General features: G+C 41.2%; 1 protein-coding gene across 12 annotated transcripts in view; it reads right to left on the bottom strand.

Moving 5' to 3' along the window:
- Positions 1 to 27,166, bottom strand: part of TNRC6C (trinucleotide repeat containing adaptor 6C) — a 105,803-nt gene that overhangs the window by 65,837 nt on the left and 12,800 nt on the right. For 11 of the 12 annotated variants that reach the window (XM_018073254.3, XM_018073259.3, XM_018073256.3 and 8 more), the window contains exons 2-3: positions 11,760 to 11,859; positions 11,148 to 11,169 (exon numbers count right to left, since the gene is read on the bottom strand). In XM_018073254.3, coding sequence (XP_017928743.3) covers positions 11,148 to 11,169; positions 11,760 to 11,822 — 85 coding nt within the window. In that variant the 5' untranslated portion in view covers positions 11,823 to 11,859. Of the gene's footprint in view, positions 1 to 6,089; positions 6,128 to 11,147; positions 11,170 to 11,759; positions 11,860 to 27,166 lie in introns of those variants that run through there. The other variant, XM_018073270.3, reaches the window with a different exon arrangement.

The following is a 27,166-nucleotide window of genomic DNA, read 5'->3' as shown; positions in this document are numbered from 1 at the left end:
TACTAAAAAAAGCATTAGTAAGTTTGATTTTTTTAAAGTAGTTGGAGTAGGATAGCCAGGGGAGGCAAATCCAAGATGCTCCCAGTTCCTCACATAAATAAAAAGTTATTGTAGCTGCCAGCTGATAGCGTTAATGCTGTCCCCACGACCCTGACTTTAACTTGTACTACAGACTCATCAAGACACTTCAGGCAAAAATGGGCCCTATCTAACATTAATCACTTTTCAGAAATACAACCCACATTACTTCTTTAGTTTTCAGAAAGAAACTCTGTTAGTGCTGAGGAGGGAGCTGGTGACAGCAGAGGGAGCACACGGCACTGTCACATCTGCCACCGGCCACAATGACGTCAGTTCTGGGAACACCCAGAGGAGAGGCAGCACTTCCATTAAAATAATGCAGTAAATAAGGATTAAAACATCTCAAGCAAATGTGAAAAGCAAGGGTGCATTAACACAGCGACAACCCCGGGGGTGGAACAAGCTGAGCTTCAACATCCCGACTACATCCCAGGTATCAGTAAAACGGGATTATGGATTTAAGTGTTCATTGTTGCCGTGCATCTAAGTCATTATCCAGAGATTTTAAGTTAGAATTAGGGTTTTTTTAGGGTCTTAGTAGACACAATAAGGCACCAAATCATGAAGTGATCTTTTCTGGGAAGGAAGAGCATAACAACTGAGAAGGCTGAAGATGACCTCCTATTTCAGTTCCCACAGTGACCACTGGACAAGACTAGAAATAACTATACAACAAACAAAGAAATAATAATTATTACTCTTGGAAGCTGGCAGCAAGATATGGAAATTATAGCAAGACAGGAATTATGATGAAGCCTATTAGAAACATGGCACTGAACACATTATTTTTAATATCAAGTTCCTTCCATAGAACACCAGGTTGGAAGGGATCTCAGTGATCATCTGGTCCAACCTTTCTTGGCCAAAGCACCTTTTCTTCCTGTTTCTCTCTGGAGACTTTTTCCTTTTGAGAAGAAAGTCACTCCTCGGATGCCTGATGTTCACAGGTACACCTGAAAAGACCTGACAATGAGGCAGCACAGGACAACTTGTCACCTCCAGCACTGCAGGAAGTGCTCTCATGGTTTGCCAACCAGGCATAAACAACTGCAGTGGAAACTTGGGAAACTAAAGCAAGTAAAACAGTTAAATGTATACTTCAAAGGACAACCTGCACAGGGAAAAATGTTAGTGAGCAAAGAGGAGAAACAGGGAGAGTGTGAAGAAGAAACTCTGTATTATTAAATCTACATCCTCACAGAATTAGAGAACGTATCTAAAACTTGGGAGTTCCTTAAAGCAAGTCCAGTTCAGGGATAGGTAACTGAAGGAGAATAAGCAGCACTGCTACGGAACAGCCCAGATTACAGAGCTGTGCAATGGGGTAAGCTTGACAGGCACAGAAAACAACCTTTGGTTTTACTTGTGAAAAGCAGCAGATTATCCTTACACAGTTAACTCAACAGTATTTAATAATCCTTCAATTAGCATGCTAGTTTTGGCTGGGACAGAGTTAATTTTTGGCTGGGATAGAGTTAATTTTTTTCACAGTAGCTGGCATGGGGCTGTGGTTTGGGTTTGTGCTGGAAGCAGGGCTGATAACCCAGGTGTTTTCACTATTGCTGAGCAGGGCTCACAGACAGCCAAGGCCTTTCCTGCTCCTCACCCCACAGCGACAGGGAGGAGAAGGGGGGGCACAAGGAGCTGGAGGGGACACAGCCAGGACAGCTGACCCCAGCTGACCTGAGGAATATTCCAGACCAGATGGCATCGTGCTCAGCATATAAAGCTGGGGAAGAAGAAGACACAGGGGGACATTTGCAGCAGTGGTGTTTGTTTTCCCAAGTCACTGCTACGTGTGATGGAGCCCTGCTGTCCTGGGGATGGCTGAACACCTGCCTGCCATGGCAAGCGGGGAATGAATTCCTTGTTTTGCTTTGCCTGTGTGTGTGTGTGACTTTTGCTCTACTTAAACTGTCTTTATTTCAACCCACGGGTTTTCTCACTTTTACTCTTCCAGTTCTCTCCACATCCCGCTGGGGGAGGGTGAGCAAGCGGCTGCTTGGGGCTGAGCTGCTGCTGGGGTTAAACCACAACATACAGATACTGCACTTAAAAAATAACTCTGGACCAACTGGAAGGCCTTCCAAAGAAGAGAAACATAAGTTATTATGGTTTGGAAAACAGCTTGAAAACACTAGCACAAGGAAAATCTGAATGGGCTGTTAAGTGAAAAACACAAAAAGGTCCCTGCAGAGGAGGGGAAATCTGCCCTCCACACATTGGGCAAAGCAGCCAAGAAAGAAGGGGCTGAAGTTACAGGAAAAACTGTTCAGGCCTGTACAAAGATGACTTTCCAATAATAATCAATACATCTTTCAAGAACTTTTGCTGGGCCTGTCAGAATGGGGAGAGGGCTAAGATAATCCCTTCCTGCTCATCTAAAGGGATATATGTAGTCCTGTGATAATAAGACCTCGATGTGGCATTTGAATTTTAAACAGACTTGAGGAATTGTCAGTTCTGCAGCTTAGTAACTCATGTGCTTTAGAGCAGAAGTTCATGAGAGCCTGTCTGGCCTTGGAAAGGTGAAAAGTCTGGCTCCACAGACTGTTGAAAAAAAGACAGCAACAGCAGCCAAATCAGGAATGATGCCAGAAACATTAAGGGCATCCTGAAAACAGGAGGACAGATCTCCAGGAGACTATGATAACACAGAGAACCACTTCTGTTAACATGGGAAGAGGCAACTGAGAGCCTGAATCTGGCCTCAAGTTCAGCTGTTCCCCTTGGGCAAACAGTAAGAACAGTTGACACGCTCAGGGCAGCTGAGGAGCGTCTGAAGTATTCAGTGCTGGTGTTAAATGCAGTCCCACAAGACAGCTTAGCACGAGCCACTGCTGCCATTCCACAGCACCAGGGCAGGATGCCTAAAGGGAAAATCACCTCCTCTCATGGTGATCTTGGACCTACAATCAATCCCATGAGCAAACCACCTCTCTGGATGCTGATGCACACTGCACTGCCTGAGCTAGGTCAGGAATTACCTGAAGGATCACATGCACAGCACACACCTGACCAGGAGTGTGAGAGCTGCTTAAACACACTTTTTAAGTAGTCCTGTAGGATTTGTAAAGTATGGGCTACAATCTACAAGAACTTGAGAAAAACATTAAAATTATCTAGCAAAACACAGGGAAGTCTGGGTTCTCAGAGTAGAGGAATGTAACACCAGAATACAAGGTCCCTCAGGCCAAAGGCTTCACACACAGTGTAAAAGAATCAAACTCATGTTTTTGTTCCCTTTGTTTTCCCAAGATAACCCTCTTCAGTATTTGTACAGTAACTACCCCCTAAGAGCATGTATTAGAGTTACAGTTCAAAGCTGATTTCATCCTTCTCAAGGAAGGGATCGAGAAACGTTAGAAACCCAGCACATATCTCAAAACAATCATTACCAAAGTGAGCTAATACATTCCCTGATGAACCCCTCCTCCAGCTTACAGTTTGCAGATCTTATCAATATTATATTTATATGCACTACAAGCCTCCTCCACATAGCAAGATGATAATCTAATAATGGAAAGTGGTCAGCACACTGCAGATAAATCAAAGCTCATAGGTTATTTTTTCATGGGAAACTGTGAGCTGCCTTCTCCAGGAAAACTTAAGTGAGCCAGGCCTCAAGGCAGACAAGAAAGTACGTTCATGGACGTATTTCTTTAAAAGAAGAGAAAAAGTGAACGACAGACTTCAGTTTAGAAAGCAAAGGGAGGAGCACACTGATAAACACATAAGCTGTGTTATAAAGCCACTCCCAAGAAAACAAATCTCAGACTTTTTTGGGTGGGTAAGAAAGTAAAGAGATGTGGGGTGGGTGTCTGTTGTGATCAGTAGATACAGAAGTGGAATGTTAAAATGGAAAAATACATCTGGTCTCTAGTACTGGGGCATATAGGCTCTGACGGACAGTAAGTGTCAGACAACACTCTATTTACAACTGGAAAACAGTTATAAGCAGACTGACAGAAGAACAGAATATATGCCAATGCCTGAGCTGCTGTGATGTCAGAAGTGCAACAGTTTGATGTTTCACAAACACACTGCACTGGGGAATGCCCAGCACTGCAAAAGCAGCACAGCACTGGGGATGAAAGAGCCCACTGTGGGCAGATAAATAACCATAACCCAGCGTGCAGTCTGACCCTAACCACCACTGCTAGCATTGTGTAGCTGTGTTAGAATTCAAATTCTAGAATATCCAGTTGTCAACAATTGTATTGGCAGTTTTGTTGTTCAGAAAGCAAACCAGGGATTTACCTGGGAATGCTTCCCACCAAAGGGCACCCTGACAATTAGGTCTAGATGAGAAAAGCCAAACTGGTGTTACCTAATCTGTGCTTACTCTCTCTTCACAGAGTATTCGTGTAGAGATAATATCCCAGACTTGAAATGTATTTGACAATGGACAATGTAAAGGGAAATCTGATGAAAGCATGTTAGTCCTACTGCCCAGGTTATCAACCCTTACAACATTTAGAGCATTTGAAAAATGCTTTTAATTAACTGTGTCTAGTGTTGGAAAGCTCTCATTTTCATCTAGTTTTAAAACTAACTATATACAGGTCAGGCTGCTGCCATCCTCAATCTGATAAGCCCAGATCATTTCCTAATTGAGGAAACTGAGAAAAGGCAAAGCGTGTGGAAGACCAGAGCAATATTCTGCCTGTATTTATATTATAAGAACATCCCTACATTTGCATGATGGCAAACTACCACAGACCATCTCTAAGGAAAATAAAAGCTTGTATTCCCTGATGAGGAATGTGCAAAGCTCACAAGGCAACCACTGACCAGGACTGGACCAGCAGAAAGGAAGCAGCAACAACTCCAGGAAAAGACTGTGAAGCACCTCTTTGGGGGCAGGTGTCCTGTAAATCCAGCTCAGGACAGGAACACATTAGGAAGAATGTATCTCTTGGGTTCTCCTTATTTTCAAACAACCCTGGAGAATTTTGTGTTTGCTTGTTTTTCTTTTTTTCCTAAAAACCTGAACTAATTACTTTGGTGCCTCGTTGTCTGAAGAAAGGATTTATTTGAAAGCTAAAGAGTCTAAAGCTCCACAGGAGCTACAGAAGACTTAAACCTTCAGAGCTGCCAGTACTTGGTTACAGGGCTCTGGGTGTCCAGCCCTGACAAACCCCTCTCCTGCAAAAAGACACCAATTCTCAAAGCAGATCTCTAGCTGGATACCTTTGAAGACCAACATGGACAGTGCTACAACCCCAAATATAGTTTACCACAGGTTATCCACACACTTACTCACTACCTTAATTTTTTTCCTTTACTTCATAATGGCAATGCTGAAGATACCACATAATGCTGCTTACACTTGTGAGAGCAAAAACCCTATTAAATACCACTGAAGTACTGCCACCATGAGAACTCAATGGCTTGTCACAGCCATCCCAACCGAAAAAGATAAGCAGGAAACCAAAGTTTTTTCCTGTACTAGTTAACTCCAAGCCTCCCAGCTCATCCTTCTTGCTTTGTCTCCCTGACTATGCAAATTGCTCCTCCTGTCTGCTCTAATCTTTTGCATTTTCTACTCCCTTTCACCCAGTATTATGGCAGGGACTCACAAATTACCTCCATACTCAGTTCTTTGCAGGCTATAAAACGGTAATTACTCCTCTATCAGAGAAGTTGATATTTCAGTCGGTTTTATGAACAAACTCATGTTTGTTTAAAGATACTTATAATAGCAAAACATCACCATGATAACGTTTATCAAAAAGAAAACATTTTTGTGTTATTAAGCCTTAATGTATGGCCACAGGTTATCATTAAGTTATCAAGTGACTGCATATTAAGATCTAATTGAAGAACTTACTGCAGTGCTCCCCCTCCTTCTGCAATGATGATTTATGGCACATTTTGTCACTACAATGTGCAGCAGTTCAGTACAAACACAGCACTTAACTAACAAGATGGCAGAGGCAGATATTCAAGCATAAGCTATAAATACTCAAATGAGTCAGAGGTTGTAAATCTGTTGAAAATCATACCTGATTTGTAGGCTGGAACACATTTTCTAATCTTATGGAAAAAGCCTCTGCTGGTTCCTACAATAATACGACACAAACCAGAAAAACTCAAGACTTTACTTTTTAAAAAAGACTAATTGTGTTACACACGTAATTCCACCTAAAATACCAACGAAATTCTCTAAAAAGTTTCATTTTCCCCTATTTTCTATGGAACTACCATTAAACATCAGTCACATCTACCACAGCCAGAAAGAACACATTATCAGTGTACACAAACTGCATTTCTGTATGAGGAGAATGGAGGTTACAGGAAGGTGATTCACATCCAAATGAGCCCAACAGAGAACATTCAAACAGCCCATTTGGGGAGGGTAAGTAAAGAATCAATTTAAAACTATGCAACCATCTACATGGCTAATTTGGAAATGGAAATGCCTGGCTTTTAAGACAGGTATGCCACTATTCCTGTCATTTAAATAGAAATGCCAGAGCAGGGGATGGTATTTCAGATATATTCACCCATTCTTTTTTCCCTTTAACTCTCCTTTATAATACAGTTGACCATGGTGCTCCAGGTAAAATATACAGCAATGCTTGTGGGATAAAAAATGCTATGCAAATTTTAAAGCTAACCTGAAGAAAGTATGCCAACATTTGCAACATCACAATGGTTTACCAAGCAACCACATACTGCTAAGTGCTTTCTGTTCTTTTAAGTCCCTCAAAATAAAACATATTAAAGCCTAAACCTTGGTAGAATAATCTTCCAGTCTGCAGGCAACCTTCCTGATTAAAATCATGACAGGGTGAAGAGTCCCAAGACACACGGCCCAGACAGCCTGGGAGGGGGAAAACTCCAGAACAGACCATGGGTGGAAAGGAACAATGCTCAAGATTCACTGTACCCCTTTAACAGAGGGTGGGCAGTGCTGGATGAGCTGCTGAATCCCAGGATTACTGCAGCTACTCCAGCTTCTGCAATCCTGCTTCACAAGCACTGAGCTGAAGTTCCCATTTTCCCCTTGGAAAGCCCACACCTCTCTTCCTGGTCCCATGCCATGAACATGCCAAAGACTGACCTACAAGGATCATGAAGGTCCAAGAGGCAGACTGGCCATCTCTGCTTTTACAGAAATATTGTCCAGATTAAGATTTCCAATCAAATATTGGTTTCCTACTTTAAACTAAAAGTGGTATAGACTCAACTCTCTGTTTGCAGATTCAACACTTACCTTCACCAGAGGTGATGCTGGAGACCTGGGTGGATACTTTGCCTTTCAATTACCATGGTGGATGTTTGAGTAACAACCCACTTAAACTATTTTATATCAGCACTTCAACTTTGCTTTAGACAAAGTGTATTCAGCTGGGGTGTGAGTAAAGCAGCCAAGGAACTGATCACCTGTGTGCCAACTACACCTGCAGCAGGATGGCTGGAAGAGAAGCAGGCAGCAAAACACACTGACCTCATACTATTTATCATGAGCACAGCTCCCCTAAAGTCCCCTATAGTTATTAAATAACAGCCATTTCCCATACTAGTGACTATTTACCATACAGAACAGAACTCTTATTGGTACTTACAGCTGAATGTTTTCATTACAAAAGCCTTTATACACCAAGTTTCTTTATCAAGTGCATATAAACTGGCATGAGTTTACACATGTAAAATAAACACTAATAGCCAGTGCTCAATAGTCCTGTTCTCAAAAAATTACCATAAAAGAACAGTAACTGGATGTGCAATAAAAACCTGCTCATTTCACCTCATCTAATTCTGCAGCGCTCCTCTTCAGCTGAACAGGAAGACTACTTTCATTTGTTCTCAAGTAATTGAGAAACATTTCAGCTACTTATCAGCTCTTCAATCTTTCTTCCTTTCACACATTCCCTAGAATTGTTGCCAACGGGGTATTTATAAAAGATTCAGCCTCACAAAAATACTTTGGCAAACAACATTGCAGGAAAAAAAAATAGAAAATGAAGGAGTTGTTATGTAGAGAAGATTTAAAGGGTTGGATCGTTGTTTAAACAGCAAAAAATAATGTGTTTAAATAGATGCAAGAGCTGTGTGAGGGAGCACTTCCTACCCCTGGACCAGTAACTCCAGCAGCAGCCACATACCTTTCCTCTGTGGGTGGAAATGTGTGTTTATCTTGGAAGGGGTTTGTGCTCCACATCACAAATGGAAACATTCAGCTCGGGCTGAGGCCTCAGGGCAATACTGAACTGACAACACACCACACACACACCCCCACAGGAAACCTCCTTCCTCCTTACTAGTTTCTCTTTCCTGAGGCCTCACCAGAGACTGAACATGCAACAGCCCCATCTCAGCTTACAGAGATCAGAGTGTACAAAGCAAACGAGCTCATTATTAGATGGGACACATCTCCACGTCTGCCTTTGTGCTGGACAAATAAATGCAAACCTTACTATTACTTGCTATTAATTATTAATCTTACTACTAATTAAGAAGAATTAAAAAGCACCTTGATAAGAGCATAGGCTTCCAGCACATCCCCAAAGGGTAAACCCTCCCTCACTATCGACTCCCAAGCTCAGCCCTTCCAACCCACTTCAACAAAGTGTCTTTTCCTTCACAAACACTGCTGAGAGCGAACAAGGAACAATATAAACACACTGTCTCCAGTCAGCCGAAAAACAAACTGAAAAACCCTTCAATATCCCACTTCCAGTTGTGTGGTTTATTTTCTCCAACTGGTGCAAGCATTTCTCACTGCTATGGCAACCCAGTTGCAGAAGTGAATGACACATGCATAAAATGAAGCAATTTTCTTTTAAGTTACCACAAGCAGCTACATTAAGTCATATTTATATCTCACCCACCAAAATCTACACTTTGCAAAATGTTCAGTTTCAGCCCAGTTTTAATCTCTGATTTAATACATCCTGCCTACTGCCATGTGATACCTGATGCAGTCCACTCAGTGTTACTGTGTCATCCTGTCTTTACAACTAATTTAATTACTGTGTCCCAGATAGGAAATAAATTAATTAAATTCAATTATAATCCCTGTGGTTGCCTTTTAGTTGTAGCAGCATTTGTCACTCAACCTTGAAAATGTATCCAAATAAAATAGTTGGTGCAGCACTGCAATAAAGTTTACGGTCAACTTTGAATATCTGAGGAAAAAAGGTTCAGTCAACTTTTTCCTCTCTTTAATTTTGTATTAATATTTTCCGTATTTTAGGAAATTCCTGCTATCTATCGTAAACTTGTGCACATCCCTCCTACAGACAAATGTAAGAACTGTACCATGAAATGGAAAAGCATTCCCACAGAGCAACCTTAAAAGAAATGAGTAGTTGCCAGACAAAGGAAATTCAAAGAAGGGTCACTTAAAGGACTGTAAATAACCCCCAGCCATTGCCCTGAGGATGAACAGGAGGTTTTGTTTCTCTGCAGGACAGATCAACTCCTTCCAAGGACGCTGAACTACAAAAAGGTGCATCACTGCTTCTGACAGATGAAGCAATAAATGCCAAAACTACTTAATCTCTAAGATAACTACCTTTATTCACTGTTGTCTTCTTCCCAATTCATATTTTATAGCAGGAGCACAGGATGATTAAATACAAGGAGAGAGCACCAAAAATACTTGAAAGAAACAAACTCCCAAGCACACCTGAAAAACTGGAGTTATTATCTAAAAACTTAAACTTGGCAGTTTCGAGCAATTAAAAGCAAAGCTGTCACAACAAGAGACAGAAATAGTAACATCCCACAGAGGCAAAGCAGAAGGCACTGAGTCTCACTAGTAACAGAAATGAAGAGCCACTGCATTAGCACGTGAAAATGGAAGCAGTTACTCTGACAGCAAAAACATCTGCCACTGAATTGTGATATTAAAAAGTCATTATAATCCATTATAGAACAGAGAAATCTTTTCGCACAGAAATGAGCTGATACAGGGAACAAAACATGCAATACTGCAGAAACAGAAACATTATATTTAGCTAGAAATCGCTCTCATGCATCTTAATTCCAAAGGTTTTTCATGTGCCTAAGACTTGGTGGGATTTAGCTACTTTTGCTGCCTTCTGGAAGCAAAATCCACTGTTATAAACTGCATGAGATCTCACAGGGCAGATGCAACAGAATTCAAACTTCCTGAATTCACACTTTCTACACAGGAACAACTTGGAAAGAAAAGGACAGAGTTTCAATAAATTACTTGTTACAGTGTCTTCATCACGTAGTCAGGTCTTTATTTTTCTGAATTCAGTATTACTGAGGCAATACTTAATTTCTGCTGTATAAATACATGAAAAGTGTTTGAAACATAAGTTGTTTAGTCAATCCCTTATGTTAGGCTTGGCTCTTCTCTAATTCCCAGTCTTTGGGAATCTGGGAAGCTCCACTTGCCTGTCACCTAATTACCCAGTAATAAATAACAGTGCATATTAACTGGTTCAGAACTGTTCCACAGCCTGAGTTTTGTGTGCTGCCAAAAGGACAGACCAGACAAAAAGATTTCTCCCAGGGCACCTGGGAGCTCAGTGCCCACAAAGGGGGATCCAGTCCTTACCTCTGCTGCTCCTGGGACTGTGCTGCAAACCAGCCCCAGTCTCTGCCCAAGCAGAAAACCCACCCAAGAAAGAAAAATGGGCAGTGGTGCCAGTGGGGGGGAATAGTTTTTAGTAAGTTCAATGAACTGAGTTTGCCCACTAAATTGAGTTGAATTGTGCATGCAGAGGCAGAGTGGCCATTAGTTGCCTTTGAAACAGATAAATAACTAACAACTAAATGGAGAACTACATCTGTCCTGAGACCAGAGAAAAAAAGAGGACAAATGCTGTGTCACATTTCACAGAAAATTAATCCATATATTCTTGTCAAAAAGCTGCTATAGGATACACAGCAATATAAGCAAAAGCTGAGAAACCCAACATATAGTCAGATCCTCCAACAAAACTTTAGGAACAGAACTATCCTAGTAAGATATACTCTCCCCAATAAACAGACAGAAAGAATGAAAAGCAGAAGCACTCCTTTTTTAAACAAGCTCATAAAAATATCAAACAGTTCACAAAGAATAAACATGAATTTACCTTTGGTTTTTTGTTCAGCAGCCTGAAAGAAGAAAAGAACAAAACAAATCAACTATTTGTCAATACTCAAAATTATACCTAATAATTATAGGGCTGCAGGCCTAACTTTGTGCAGGAAGTCCTTACACAAATCAGGCATTAGTTCCAGTTAAGAACTGGAGAATGTTAATTCAACTCCACGAATTAGAAATGTAAGAATGGCTACCTCTGTCTGATTGATGTCAAAAGCAGATGCAAAAGAGACAGTATAAAGTATGGCAAGGGGTATGGCAGTGACCCCATCTACCCATCTAGTGTTCTCTCTCTTGAGAAACAGAGGCTTTCTGAACCAAACATTATGTTTGTGAACTTTTTAACACTCAGCAGAAGTAACTTCTGTGAACTTGTCCACCATCCCTTTGGATCCACACACACTATTGGCTTAGACACAAAACCTGTGAAGTTTTTATCTGTTTGGAACCTACCCCACTTTTTTTATGATGCCTAATTTTTATACTGGAAAAGACAGTGATCGATTCCTTTTTAAAATCAAAACAAACAGTGTAATCCATTGACACCTGCAGGTTACTCTTTGGAGTAAAGGGCTCATTTACAACAGGAACACCAACAAACCTTTTTCTGAGCACCTTCCTTCTTTTTCTTTTCTTCCTGCTTTTTCTTTTTCTTTTCTTCCATCAAATGTTCCTCTTCTTGTGTTTCTTGTTCTTTCTCCCTGATAAGAACAAAGGTTGGGAAGAGATTTACAATAAGACCAAGTTTATCTAGAAAGGTGAACAATCCACACTTTTATTGCCAACTTTCTACATCTCATGTCTAATAAAGGCTGCTTCTAATGCTGCAATAAAAGTACTAAAAAAAAAGCTGTTCCAAAATTGAAACTAACAACAAATAAACCAGTAGGCAATGAAAATTCAGAAAGGATAGATTGTATTTGGAACCTCTTTCCACAATCATTCACAAGTACTACTTAATATTAAGCATATTCTAGGAAAAGAAACTTTAAAACTGAAAAAAAATGAATAACCCTAGGTAATTAGTGCAAGTTTTGCTGGCTTTCAACAGCTGTGATTCACAATATACTTTAAAGATCATGAATGAGTACATTATTTTTGAATTACTTTTCTTTTTTTGATCAAACATGTGCTGTATTAATTTCTCATACACATCAATTTTGTTCTCTAGACTTGTACACTAAGATCCGGAAGAAATCCAATCATATTTTGTGTTCATCCTATAAATTCTAGCTGAATCATTTGCATTAATACAAAATAGGACTGTTCCAGTAGCATCTTGATTAAAATTTAACCTGAATTGTCCCAAATCGAGAAGAAAACCTATTTGAAAGCTTCTTATCTCTGCTATGTCCATCACTGTAATAAATGGTTATAGCAGTGACCCTCCCTAACATCCTTCCCAATAAATACCAATGCAAATAATTCATTTACTTCTCTATAACTATTTTATCATCCTTGACAGCTCTTCAGGTCCTGATCATTTATCAGCCTTACAGATCTTCTGAGAAGGCTGATTCTGATGGGTTGAAGCCATTACTATCACTATTATTAGATTCAATGTCTTCCAATTACTCCCCAAGACCACTTCTAGCCTAATTCACTACTGCTTTACATTTCACTTGCCAAAGCCTACAGCCCCCCCCCTTCTTTTTGTTTAGATTTTTTTCTGTTGTTGCTAAAAAAGGTTTTTTTAGTAACAAAACTCTCTGCTTAATTGTTTAATCACAACAGGTCTGTGTGTGTCTCAGCCCTTTGGCTGAAGGACATTTCACACATCGTGTTTTCAAACATTCCCCCTGAAACATTTTGAATTTAACTGTTTCTTTCATTTCCCTTTTAACAAATTTGCCTATTCCTACATAGTTTGGCTTTTTATAAAAAAGGAACATTGTAATAAATTTGAGATTTCAGCTGCTGAAGGGTGTTTGCCTGAAAATACTGACTTTGGCCACTGAAGATGCTTTAATGCTTACACAGATCCTGCATGGAGCTCCAGACTAAATCAAAGCAGATTCCCCCCCTTTCCTTGTGTTACCCAAACCAGTAAACACTACACTCAGCATTCCACAGGTCTAAACTTAGGTGATAGTGCCCTTTTAGACACTTCACAGTACCCAAATTATGTGCAGAAGTGAGATATATGGGCAAGACCCAGGGACTGGAATAGCAGCTGGAGGTCAGGCACACCTGGGAGTGCCTGGTGCACCACTGGAGGGGTCAGGACATCTGAAATGGCATTAGATATCTGTACTTCAAATACTGAATCACTTCCTCTCATGGCCAAAATTTCATCACCTGCATGACTGCTCAGCTTTATTCCAGTTCCAAAGGGCCACCCCTTTCAGAGCTCACACTGTAAATCAAGGTTTGAGAAACGTTTGCTCCCAGGAGTTGCAGGTGGGCGTTTGCAACACATGTTAAATTGCACTTAAGAAAAAGGTACTTAAAACTGTACTTTTAAAAGGCTTCTTCTAGGGCTCTGCAGAAAGTGATAACTTACATTGCCAAAAGAAACTGAGTTGAAACCATAATAAGAGCCTTTATTCCTCTAAGCTCTGGAGGAGAACTGAAGTCCCCAGGATCTCAGGAACTACAAAGAAACAACATCCAGTCCCTTCATTTTCAGTGCTCCCTACCCAAGTCACACCAGACTCTACAAAGCCTGTGTTCCAGTGAACTCTCCCAAACTGTCAGACTATTGCCAGGGGAAGTTCAAGCCTTTTTTTGGTGTTTTTTTTTTAAAGCAGGTGAATGAGACAAGTCAGTGCAAAATGAGAAACTTTTTGGCTTCCTCTTGTTAGCACTTAAGAAAACCCATGGCATTACAGCAATTCCACTACACCACAACTACACTTCAAACCCCTTCAATACTCAGGGTAGTATTTAAAAACAAAACCAAAAAAGCCCCCACAAAAACAAACCACCACCACTTTGCTTTATATGCAGAGTCTTCTTTAAGCTACAGAAGTATTTATTTTCTTGTTAGGCCTCTTTTTTTAATATCAAGTTCCTTCCATAGAACACCAGGTTGGAAGGGATCTCAGTGATCATCTGGTCCAACCTTTCTTGGCCAAAGCACCTTGTCCAGTCAAACCTCAAGTGTCCAACACTGGGGATCAACTTTCATCACTGCCAAAGTCTCAATCCTCATGCTGGACTCCACTATGAACTTTGGTTTCCAGGTAATACAAATCAAAGAAGAGCAAACGTTTTGCTCCCTTAAAAATATGAGACATTTTATAATCATATTATCACATCAATTACAACATCTGAGGTAGAAGGGCCACTCTGCCCCAAAACCTGGGTTTTGGTTGTGGGGGTTTTTCACTCCTGATATTAAAATAGCCTCAGATTAGCTCAGAAAATGATATACTATAATTTTTAATGGAGTTCAATTTTCAAAACTGATTTACATAATGACACTTCTGAACACATGTGCTTTAAATATGCTTAAAATAGAAATGAAGCTCCAAGCGGCCCCTCAGATGACAACTCTTGCTGTCACTAGTCAGAAATTAGTCATCTAAGAGCAAAACAAAAGGAAAACAATAAAAACATTGCTATATAAAGTTCGATTACGTTGTCAGAGGCACGTGTTGCAGCTTTACTTCCTGAGAGACAGTTTAATCTTTATTACAGGAAATACTCTAAAACATTTATGAACACAAAGCTCGTGTTTTAAACCAGGAGTGTCTCAGAATATCCTTGTAGGAGTTTGCCTTTTTAATATATATGGATTGGATGTATCAGAAGCGTGGGGGATTTTCATGAGCAAAGGGTTTTACCACAGAATCAAGTGTTGTTTTCACAGGTTGCAAACAGCTTATTAAATCCAAGCCTAAACCAAGGTTATCTTTAAAGTGCATGTGCTTAAGAGCTCTCAGAACAGGAAAATGAGAGGAACTGCAGGTCATGGTGAGAACAACCTGAGGACTGTGGCTCTGGTCTGTCAGTGCCTGTTGCAGAAAGGCTTATTAATCCCCTTTAAAAAAAATAACAACTCTCAGATGATTTATTTTTTAGGTTAAGTAAGAACTTGAGTTTTCTAGTTGGTATCAGGCATTGGATTGCTTCCACAGCTGGTACTTTGAATTTGAGCTAATGTGACATTCTGATAGCATTTTGCAGTACACCTGTGGGGAATATTGTGTTCTTAAACAAACTTCAAGTAGAGTGTGTTTTGGAGTTCAAAGGTTCCTGCAGTAATTGAGGACAAAACAGAGACCTGTCTCTCCAGTTCCATGTGACACTGCTCCAAACCCCAACAGCCTAATGAATTTTGTTGTATCAGTAAGATGCTGAAGGTTTATTTAACAACACAGGAAAGCTACCTCTTCAGCACAGAATTATTAATCTTGGTCTACAGATGCCTTTGTCTGGTTTAAACCCCATATCTTAATTCCAGAATAACTTTTGTACCTTAAATTCATATCCTGCTGGAATAACCTCTCTTGACAGTTGTGAAACTTGCTATTACTGACAGAAATCCTACAAACTGCTCAAGTAGTATTCTCATTTTGACTTCCCTCACCATAAAACAGGCCTTCCTGCATTCCTGTGCAGGTGTTTTTCCTAGCAGTGAGGATGGGAGAAAAAAGAAATGAAAAAAAAAAAAAAGAAAATCTTTAAAGTAGAATTGTAAGGAACTGGCAAATAATCACCCAAAGGCAGTTACCAGTGGAGGCTTTTTGGAAGGAATTAATAGATGCATACAAGAGGGTCTGGACAGCACAGACAAGAAACACAAAGTAATCACGAGTTCTCAAAATCTGGTATCACACATTTTCAAATAGAGACGAAGAAAATTAGTATTTAGAAAGTTCTTCAGGATCTGATTCTAAACGGTAAGAAAGAAGTGGCTGAGATAACAAAGGGAGAAAACAGCCTGAAGAGTGGTGATGAAAAGGGGTGTAAAATTGGGAAAAAAAAAAAAAGAGCAGCAAACTCTGGAAAGGCAGGTTTCAATTCATTCAGGGCAACTGAGAAATACTGTCCCACAGGACGAGGCAGGTGTTGTTTCTTGGAAATCACCAAGAATCTAAACAATGCAGATCCCCACATGTGTAGGAGGAATACTACATAAAGCAAGAAGTCACAACAGCAGCAGCAGTCCTTGTTTTCATGACTTCTAGAACAGACAAACTAAAACTCCACATTTTCCTATTGCTGGTTTTGTCTCATCTTTACACAGCCCAGCTCTGTGACCTTTCTAGAGTAAATACTGGTGAAGGCAAGGAGCTGGTGTGACGTTGAAGTGCCAGCTTTGTTCCCTTGATATCCAGGCTCAGTCATTAATCAAGGAGAGTCAAGCTGGTCCCTAATTACAAGCTCTCCAATCACCTCAAAAAGAAAGCAGCATGCAAAACTAGGTCAAATAAATAAGAAGGAATATGAAAAAAAACCCCAGCACAAACACATGGGGGACAAATTGAGGACGGCCAACAAAATATTAGCACCGTGCATATAAAAAGCAACAATAAATCAACCTTTAAGTGCTTCATTAATAAGCAAGAAGAAATATTAGTTTTGATTCTCAGTGGGAAAGGGGGACTAGTGACAGATGACCCTACGAGGGCTGAAGTGACAGTACTTTTCTTTCTGCTTTAGCCCTCTCTAAAGAGGTCAGCTGGGAACAGATGGCCAACAACCGCCTGCGCTGGTGCTGAGCCCCCAGATGACAGCACTCCTCTTCTCCCAGGGATTTCGTGGGGCTCTTCCCTGAGGAGGGAGGCTTTGCTCCAGGGGCAGCAAAGCACCAACAGCCAAGCTGCTCCTGCCCCCAGCATCTCCACCACCACCACTGCCATGTTCCATTCTGGCTCCCTCCCCAAAAAGGGCTTGCGAACACGGCTCCAAGCAAGAAGCTCAAGATGTATTTAAGTTCCTTCTCCTAAAATTTGGGAAGAAGGAATGATCTGGCTTCTCTGGAAAACTTCATGAACTAGCAGGGAAGAAAAGGAGATGGAGCTAAACATTTTGCTACCACTCCAAATAGGAAATCAGACCAGCAAAAATAAGAACAGCTTAAAAAGTCCCGAGAGAAACGGGATGTTCCTCCACTGGCTGGGCCTGCTGTCATTTACCACAGGAACAACTGTGTCTAAGTCATTTAAGCATGAGCAGAAGGTGGGTAACACTGTGGAAGAGCAGCAAATGACAAAGACTGCATATAATTTACAGGGGAAGAGAGAAAAACATCATCAAGAATTTTGGCCGGGGTGGGGGGGGAGTGATTTTTTTCCTGTGGCACAGTCACAGGTATTTTTGAAAAGGATGAAAGGGAGGCAACAAAACTAATTTACTGACTTTTCAACCAATGTGCAAAGTTTTGTTAATAAGAACATGGTTCCTTTATAATTTAATAGTTTTAAGAACAAGGTACATAAACTTACAATAAAACACCCACAAACCCCTTCCAACGAGGCAGGGAATCAATGGATTTTTGTTGCAGTATGACACATGGCCAGCAGCAAAATTTTTACTAACCACTTTGCTGCTGGAAAAATGTGTGCACTTACTTAGTTTCCAGAATATGTCAAGCCATGGGGTTGCCAAACAATTAAGGAGGGACAGTATGGAGAACAACATGATAAACCCAAGATGCAGAAAAAAAGCAGAGTAATTCAGTGAGGAAAAGTGCAGGGTACCATGTTTGGTAGGAATAATCTTAAATAAATAAAGCATAGGGAACAACTGGCTGAACACCAGTTTTGGGGAGGAAAAAAGCAGGTGTTAGAGCGGATCTCACTGCAAAGGCAAAGCAACAATGTCACAGATGGTCAGAAATTCATCAGCTGCTGTGCTGTGTCCAGTTTGGGTCTATCTTCAGCAACAGAAATACAGGTCAGCTGGAGAGTCAATAAAATAGCACCAAGGATCAGAGATCAAAAAAGCACAGGCTCTTGGAAAAAACTTCAGACTTGGATTCAATTAATCTAAAGAGATGGCAACCCCGTTATTCAAGTAGGTGTTAAAGACAGAGGTAGAGGAGCACAGAGTAAAATCTTTCTACTTTAGCTGTGGTAAGTAGCACCGAATTAAAATTGTAACAAAGAAGATTTGGATTAGGCATAAAGAAAAATCCTCCTCACCAAAGCATTTAAAAAACCCCAACATTATAAGAGATACCAAATCTTTATAAATATACAGTTGGAGGAGAAAAGAGGAAAACCATAAAAAGAAAGGTTTATTTTATGAAGTAACACTGATACAAGGCCACACCGTGTCCTGGACACAAAGACAATCAGTCTGGAAACTGGAGGCCTCTACCCATTCACAGAGTAAAATCCTACAATATCCCTTCAAGGGAATTAATGGGGGAAAGCCCTCAGTCACACCACTGTGGAGAAGACAAGTCTGTGGAGGAGTTATATGTACAGGTGTGATCACAGAGCTTGAAACTAAACCCTGTAATTTCAAAGTCTGGGCGCAAAATTATTTCCTATGGGGAGTCCTAAATGAAGTTTGACAAGGGTTTTTGTTTGACCTCAATTTATGATTTAGTAATCCCACATTTTGGGGCCTCTCACTGTCAAATCATGTCCCTGCCCTGCACTTGTCCCTCCTTAATACATGATTTGCTTTAACAGGGGATTCCTTCCTCTGAAACATCAGATATCACCCACTGCCAACAGCTGTGGGCCTGGGACTTTGATGCCCCCAGTTTCTTGTCAACTTATCTCGAAGAATGTAACATAAAACTTATCTCCTAAACAAGGACAGCAGCCTGATTCCTATAGTCACTTAGAAAGTCCACCAAATTAGGAATTTGTGCAGGAGCAGAGTGCAGATGCCATTCAAAAAACACTCAATAAACACAGCATCAGTTGAGAACGTGGTGTGAAAAGCAACATATTCAATTAAAGTATCTTACTAAAACTACAGGCAGGTTTTAGGTTGCCCGAAAGACTGAATTAATAAATCCTGCTCTTACAACCTGTAAAATACAAATTCCACGACCAGAAGAAAAAAGAGCACCTGTGTTCCACACCCTGTCTCCAGGCTGCATCTCCAGCAGCAGCACATGGAGTTCCTAACATGCCATTTTGGATTGCTGGGCGAAGAGCAGTAAAATCCTGGCAGGACTCCGAGCAGAGGAGAGTGCCAGGTACTGTTTGCCTGCAGGACCTGGGCTCCTCCTGGAAGTTCACCCACTGTTAACTTATTGTGACCCTACTTTATGTAGGTGTAGGGTAAACAACCACTGCAGTAGATTAGATTAGAACAAAAATAAAGCAGACTAGGCAGTTATTATCATGCAATTCAAGGCACACTGACCTGGCTGTGTTTCAGCTTCTACTGGTTGACTACCAGTCACTAGGGGTGGGGGGAAATCCCAGAGTAGAAACACAGTCTTTATAAACTAAGGATGCAGATGAACTATGAGTCAGGAGTTTGAAGAGTCCATGTTTAAGCACTTGCCCAAGTCCCAGTGAATGTTTGTTGGGTTTGGAGGTTTTGTTTTTCACCTACAGGCTTCCTTTTGTTTCCATTTAACACTCCAATTTCTCCTGGACTGTAGCAGAGAGGGACAGTGTATTACTGAGAGTACTGGAGTACAAATGGGAATGTTTAAGATGAAGTATGTTACATCTTCATGACTAAGTACTGCAGACCACAGGAGTGGATCTGCAGAGCAAAACTATTGGTGCAGAGGATTTCACTGCCACACTGTCCCTGTTTCAGGTGAAGACCAGCTCCAGTCTGCTCCCATGTACACCACCCTCACCTGCAGCAGGAAAGCATTAACTGCACCCTCGGAACTCATCGTCCAATGCCATTACACTTAAAAGGAATCTAATAGTTGCAGTCCAAGACACATGATGCCAATCAAACATGGAACTCCCCTCCAAACCAACAGGCTCATGTAGATGATCCTACAGGGTGCAAAGCTGCCCTCACACAGGTACATCCCCTCTCCTGGGAAGGTGTTGCTCCACAGTGCAGGACTATTAGTGCCCATGCAACCTCCACTCTGGGGCAACTTAAGGAGTTAGTAGGTAAATGTGGGCATGGGCTAAAACACTCTTCACCAAACCTCACCCTCTCACCCTCATATACATGTCAGACATGAACCACATCAGAATTTGCTCCCTCAGCTGGCTGACAACACCCCAGCAGACTTCAAGTATCCCATTGTGTGCACCACTCAGGCTATGCAAGATCCAAGAGAAAAAAACCCACACCCCCAGAAAAAGCTACCATTAAATTCACCACTCAAAGCAGGCAACAAACAGCACAAAACATGCTATGAAAAACAACTCTCCTCCCCCAGCAAACACGGACCAATTGGAAAATTAAGCTATACACTGTGAAAAGTGCAGATAACCAGATTTACTTTCCTAGTGCTGCCTCCCTCCCTGGCCTGATGATAGTTACCAGCAGTTGATCTGGCATCTGCTCCAGGGCTCGTCCCCAATCTTCCTGGGACATAATGCACAAAGGAAAACAGCTTTGGAATCCAGCAGCTCAGCAAGAGCACAGCATTTGTCTCTCCAGATACTGTTTGCTATTTTGGTTTCTGCAAATACTTCAGTAGATGAGAGCCCTGTGGCAACAGAGGCAAACCCACACTGACCGACTGCCCAACTGAGTTATCTCCCATTAACTGACCCAGAAGCAACCTATGGACAAGTTTGTGTCCCAAATTATTTGGATGAGCTCGAAGGAGATGTCAGAGGAGCACTGCTTCCTGGGGGGGCTGCACAGGGATACTGCAATGTAGGAGGCTGGGAAATAGGAACAGGAACAGCAGCTCCACAGGATGCTTTGCCACGCAGCACAGCCACAGGGCTCTGAGAGCTGACCACTCCCAGGGCCAGAGGCTGGTGGAGCATCCCCTGTCCCATCCCCTGTCCAGCAGTAACGGGCTCAGGAGGGACAACATGTGCTGCAGGTAGACAGGGCAGGAGCACCAAACCTTCCCAGCCCTCCAGCAAACACAGCTACACCTCCACGATTCTTCATTAAAAAAATGGCAAGTCTGCACAACTAAAATCATGCACTCTTTTGCCTGTAAGGATTTAGCACCCCTAGTTCTCCTTTCCCCCTTCCCTCACAGTGATATGTGATATATACATATTTCTGAGCCCAATCACTTTGGTAGCAGCAGGAGGTGAAAGCACAGTGCCAGAGCTAAAGATGAGGTTGGTGCTCTCACACAAGTGGGGGCTGGACAACACAACCCAGAGCATCAAAAAGCAGGAAACAGAATTTACACTGATGACAGGTATGTTTATGGTGCTACTCTTGTGCTTGTTCTGGGAATAAGGTGGTGCCAACACACCTTCAGCTAAAGGCACCCAACCACAGTCACAGACATCCACTGTGTGTCCACATTCATGAGTGGCTCCAGTGTCATTAAACAGGCCCAGGAAGATGAGGTCTGGAAGCAATAGCCCTCCTTTAGGCAGAATTCCTGCCACGGGCACAGCAGAAAACAGAAAAATGCATGGACACTTCCCTGATTCCTACCCACAGGCAGGGAAGCTGTACCAGGGAAGACTAAGAATAACACCAGCACACACCAGCACCACAGTGAGGGGCAGCAGGTACCAGACACACACATGTCACTCAACTTATACACTGACCTGCCCATCTGAGATGACCTCCTGAGTCCCCTCCAGCCCCAGTTTACCACAATATTGAAGTCATTTCATTGATGTGTGGCAGAAGCCTGTAGAAACCAGTCTCTAGGAAGGCTGCATCCCATACAGGGAATGGGCCTCTGCTATCCCAGCACTGAGATCTCCAAGTGTCACCTCAGAAAGCACAAGTGGTGGGAGGGGCAGGACCTGCAGTCCTGGATGGGGGAATCAAAGGACAGCAGCCTCACAGGGAAGGTGTCTCAAGATACAGAATTAGAAAAAAATGAGGCCATGCTGTAGAGCCCAGAATGGAGCACTGCACAGTGCAGCACAGTGAAAGTGGTGAGTGGCATAATCCAGGTGAAGAACAAGATAGATGCTCTCTCTCCACACCACAACCATCCTGCCTTGGGAAGCTGGAGTTCCACTACATGGACGTGTGTCACCTCATTGTACCTGCTCCCACTAAGACATATTGGGTGAATGCACAGCTCCTGACACAACAAGGAAAAATAGGATGAAAAAGGGAAAACTGATGTTAACAGAACTCCCTGGTCTTAGAAACCAAAAGGGAAATACATTTAAAGCAAATATGAAGGTGCAAATCTTAAGATTTTATAAAACATTCTTTTAAAACTTTTATACACAAACCCATAATTTCCTTCTTCTGCATTTTTAAATTTGCTGAGTGAGCTCATTGAGCATTCAAGCTGTTGTCTTCAAGTTTTCCAAATACCATTCTATTTAAAGGCACTGTGAATAGGGAATTCAATTTATCAAATGAATGAAAGAAGAATTCTTAGCAGGAACCCTGGTGAGCTAATCAAGAGTCACAATAAAATGTCAGGGGTCCTGGAATTCTCTGCAGGAGGTTAACACCAAATTTGATCCGAGTCAAGGAAGACAAAACACACTATAGACTAATAAACTGTACTAAAAGTCGTGCACTGCGAATACGTGAAAGTTTAAACACAAATGAAGAAAATCTACTTGTTTGTGCACTTTTTACACATTTGGTGTTTAACCACAAAAAAAAAATCAATGCACTGCTCACCATGATCATTTCATTCAACTTAAAGACAACACATTCTGAAGCTATTCAATACATTTTGAAGCTATTTAGTTTTTGTTCCACTGTCTCTTCAGCTGCAATGCTGTTTTGAAAACTACTAAAGCAACATAACTCAAGAGATAAGAAACTCTTACATTACTCTGTACCTATCCTTAGGTTGGAAACTGGGTCCACAAAATTCAGAAAAAGATTTATCATCCAAAGTTAAGGAAATAGCACAATCCAAGGCAGCACCTTTCCCTCCACAAATCTATGAGTTTAAAAGAGTAGCTCTGCAGTGCTGAAAAGGTAACCCTTAAAACTTGATGAACTCGATGGAAATAAACTTCTCTGTTCCTCTACTTGGCTTTCAATAGTAAAAGCATAAATTAGAATATCAGATCCACCATCAGAATGGGCCCTCATCCATTTTTCAACTTAGCAAATGAATAGCAGCTCCACAGGGGAGGAGAGACAGGGTCAGGGAAGAGATGGGGAAAGGAAATAGCCGTAAATGATCTTCCAGGACAGGAAAACTAGTTGCAGTAAATACCACTTTGGAAATCAATTTATGGTCAATTACGATCTTAGTAATAACTATTTTATGCCTTCATTTAGTGCATGAAACGCCCAGGGGAGCAAATATTCTCAGAAATATATCCAGTATGTCTCCAAGTATGTTATCTGATCAGGAGATGCAGACAGAATTCGAGAAAGAGCAGCTCTTGCTCGTCTAGATGCTGATGGAGGGACTGGGGATGGGGGGAAGATGGAATCATGGTTTCAGTGCAGTTGACTATCAGAAAGTTCCAATATCACCCAGATAAAACAGACTATATCTATCAGTCTGGGTTATTTGCTTCAAAAGCAATGGGGTTTGTTATCACTGCAGTATTTCCCCCAGAAATCTGTGAAGAACATTTCATTTTCACAAACATAAGAAAAAAATTAAAGTTGAGGGTCTTTTTTCAAGGAAATCATTACATAAATATCCCTCCACTAACCCAACTATTGCTTTATTCAATTACTACATGTAAGTGGAGTACCAGAGTATAAAGACTGACATCTCTAGATAATGTACTGCTGGTGTGTAATGATACTTAATTGGACCATCCTCTTCTAAAGTGAGGGACTTCTGTGAGTTTGATTAGAAGAACAGAAATAGTAAAAATTACACATTCACCAAGCTCCAGTAAGTCCCATATAATAAATCTTTCTCCTCTTTATACAGAGACTCTGCTCCTCAGCAGCAGCAATTCTATTATTGTGACAGACCAAATTCGAGTTCCACACCCAGATCAGACAGTTATATTTTATTGTGATCATACTAGAACACATTAAATAGCATTTACTTTGCTACCACCATGCTCTCCTCCTTCCTTATCAGAAGATGCAGCATCTTCCACATTAATTTATTTTCAAAAGGCTGAAGATAAACATACACCTCATTATAGTTCATATCAGCAAAGAGAAAACAAATAATTTCACAGGCAGGAAGATGGAGAGGTACGTTATGAGCAGATGTGATCAGCACTCTTATGCCTACAGGTTATTTTTAACTAACTGCAGTTTTTTTCAGCATCACAGAACAGGAAGGAGGTACAGAACTGGGCACTTAGAGCATTCCAGCCGTGACCCCATAAGGAGATAAGGATGATTAGATTTGCAGAGATGGAGTATCTTTTGTAAGAGACACACTTTCAAGTGTAGCATCCATTTCAAGGCTGACATCGTGGAGAAAATTCAGACAACTCAAACACTAGAAGCAATTCTCCTGTGTTAAGTAAGCTTGTGCACTTGTTAAATGCAGTTGATTAAAAATATTGAGAGAAGAAGAAAATTGAAATGTACAGACAGACAGTAGAGGGATAACAAGGAATCCTGCTCCAGACTGGCTTTGGTAATACACTTGTGTAAAGAGTCTTACTTGATTTACACACACCCCATTAGGTTATGCCTGCAAGTGCTACTACAGTTTTTAACTTCACATTTCATATACAATATCATCCTCAAGGCTACTGTGAACATACACTGAGTTCAAGCAAAAAAATCACAAACAACCTCAAAGACCACCTTCCTTGGTCTGTCAGTGACCTTGCAGGAACACAGGAAAATGGCAGTCACACATTATGCTGATTTTTTTTTCCTTGGCATTCTCCCTGAACTGCCTTTTTTTTCCTAGAATGGTTTGTGTTAAAGCTCTGGGCTGATGCTCTTTTGTTTACCAGTAACCAGCTACTGTTTAAAAACAAGGCTCTCCATTGTCAGCACCAATGAATGACGGGAGCATCAGCCATCAAAACACTTTGGAATTCTGAAGAGCTAAAAGACCTGAGAGTCCAGGGCTAGAGCAGCACTGAAATTGGAGTGACACAACACAGATATCTGGCTGAGCCTAAAATAGACTTGGCAGAAGTCATCCTGGACTAACAATCGATCTGTGAACATACTGACCACCCAGAATGTATCCAAGCCACTGCCAGTGCTCCCTTATCCCTCAACCAAAACAAAAACCTCTCCCATTTCCCACCGGGAAGTCTTGGAAATGTAGTATGAGAGACAAAACTGTAAACTTCATGCAGACAGAACACAGTAAAGGAAAAAAGGAGTAGGAAAGAAAACAGCACAGCTAAAAAAAAACCAGTTAATGCCAATCTAGGGGATTCCTCTTGGCCAAGACCATAACAAAGGCAGCATCCACTATCCCTTTGGAAAGTCATAGGAAAACATGCACAGACCTCATGAACAAGAAGCTGGGGAGAGGCAGGCGGGGGGGGGCGAGGAAGAATGGATCTGCCTCTGGAAAACACCCATGGGCAGCCACTGAACACTTCACAGCCCAGGGTGGCTGTTTTCCTTGGGTGGAAGGGGGGTGGGTGTTATCTTTTCCTAAATGAGCCTATAGCTGGTAGCTGCATGATAACTATTTTGAGACATATAAACATATTTTTCTCTGGGGTTTAATTACCACAAAGGATGCCAACCGATTTGACAAGTCAATTTTTCTCTCAAATAAAAAAATACCCAAAAACCCCAACCTCATTCTCTAGCAATTCAGAGCTTAAAAGCAGCCCAAACATCCAAGGGATAAATATTAGCTATTTTTTTAAATATAAACCAATAAGCAATTGTTAGCATTTCTCATAATTGAGCTTATAAACATAGAATTTCCTGACTGCAATCTAAGTAAATGTATATCTACCTTACAATTTTTTTTTAAATGGCTGTACATTTCAAACCCCAGAAAAAGCAGGTTGCAGATAGCTGTTTATTACAAATGACTTCCACCTCCTCCACAGCCCTCAAAGGCAAACTATAAAGCTGTGTGCAAAGCCAGACAATCTGGGCACCCAGCCATAAACCATCACTGCTGCAGCACAGATAACTGTTCTCGCTCTCAGCCATCCTTGGCTGCAAACCCACGGGGAAGAGCTCCAGAAAGCAAGAGCTCGGTACCGTCAGGGCTTCGAATATTTTATGAGCTTGAATTACAACTACGTTCAAGACCTCAGTGCCGAAAAATTACAGTGCTGATTCACACCCAGGGCTGAGACCAAAACTCACTCAGGCTTGCTTGGTACCCTGAGCCATGAGATGTAAGAACAGCCCGTTATTTTCCAGCTGTCTTCAAGTGACAGAAGCCTTTTCACTGGGATGAAGAGGGAGATATGTTACACTTTAAAAAAAAGACAAAGGAATGAGATGCATGTTTTCAAGTGCTGCTGTGTTTTCTTCCAGCGATACCATCTTTGATACAACCTCAAGGAGCACTGTGGCTATTCTGTGCAAGCACAGGTAGTTTTGTTATGATCAAATTCAGATATTTTTATCCTGTGCGGGAGATTTTAAAACATATTAGTGACAGGAAGCTGCAGAAATAAAGTTTCAGAAAACACAGCTGTAACTGTGTGAGTGAAGCCACAGTGAAGTTAACCACGATTAAGTAATTTTAGAAGTTAACTATCATTAAGAAATGATAAAATAACTGTAAGTACGTCTACTTTGGGAATTTAAGATGTACAACTAAGCCATGCTTTTGGCAGACAGTTTTCAAAAATAGCACAGATTCCTAAAGGAAGATCAAATAATACTTTGATTCCTCTGCTTTCATACATTAAGAATAACCATCTTTCATTGCACCAATAGCATTTGCCAGTGAAGAGACTGCACAGAGCACATAGATCATTTAGTAATGCAATTTACTGTCACTCCTAGATCATCTCCCCATTCAATAAAGTATACTTCTCCTCTAAACACTATTTGCCCTGGCTGATATCTTCATAATACAGCTGAAAACCTCAAGCCATTATCACTAGAAGGCATCAGCTGATCCTAAATTGGCTAGACTGCAGCGTCACAGGCATTTAA

The sequence above is a fragment of the Manacus vitellinus genome, unplaced genomic scaffold (assembly GCF_001715985.3).
Source record: "Manacus vitellinus isolate BGI_N305 unplaced genomic scaffold, ASM171598v3 scaffold_24_pilon, whole genome shotgun sequence".
In the NCBI taxonomy this organism is placed as follows: Eukaryota; Metazoa; Chordata; class Aves; order Passeriformes; family Pipridae; genus Manacus; species Manacus vitellinus.
This window is presented reverse-complemented; position numbering and strand designations above follow the sequence as displayed.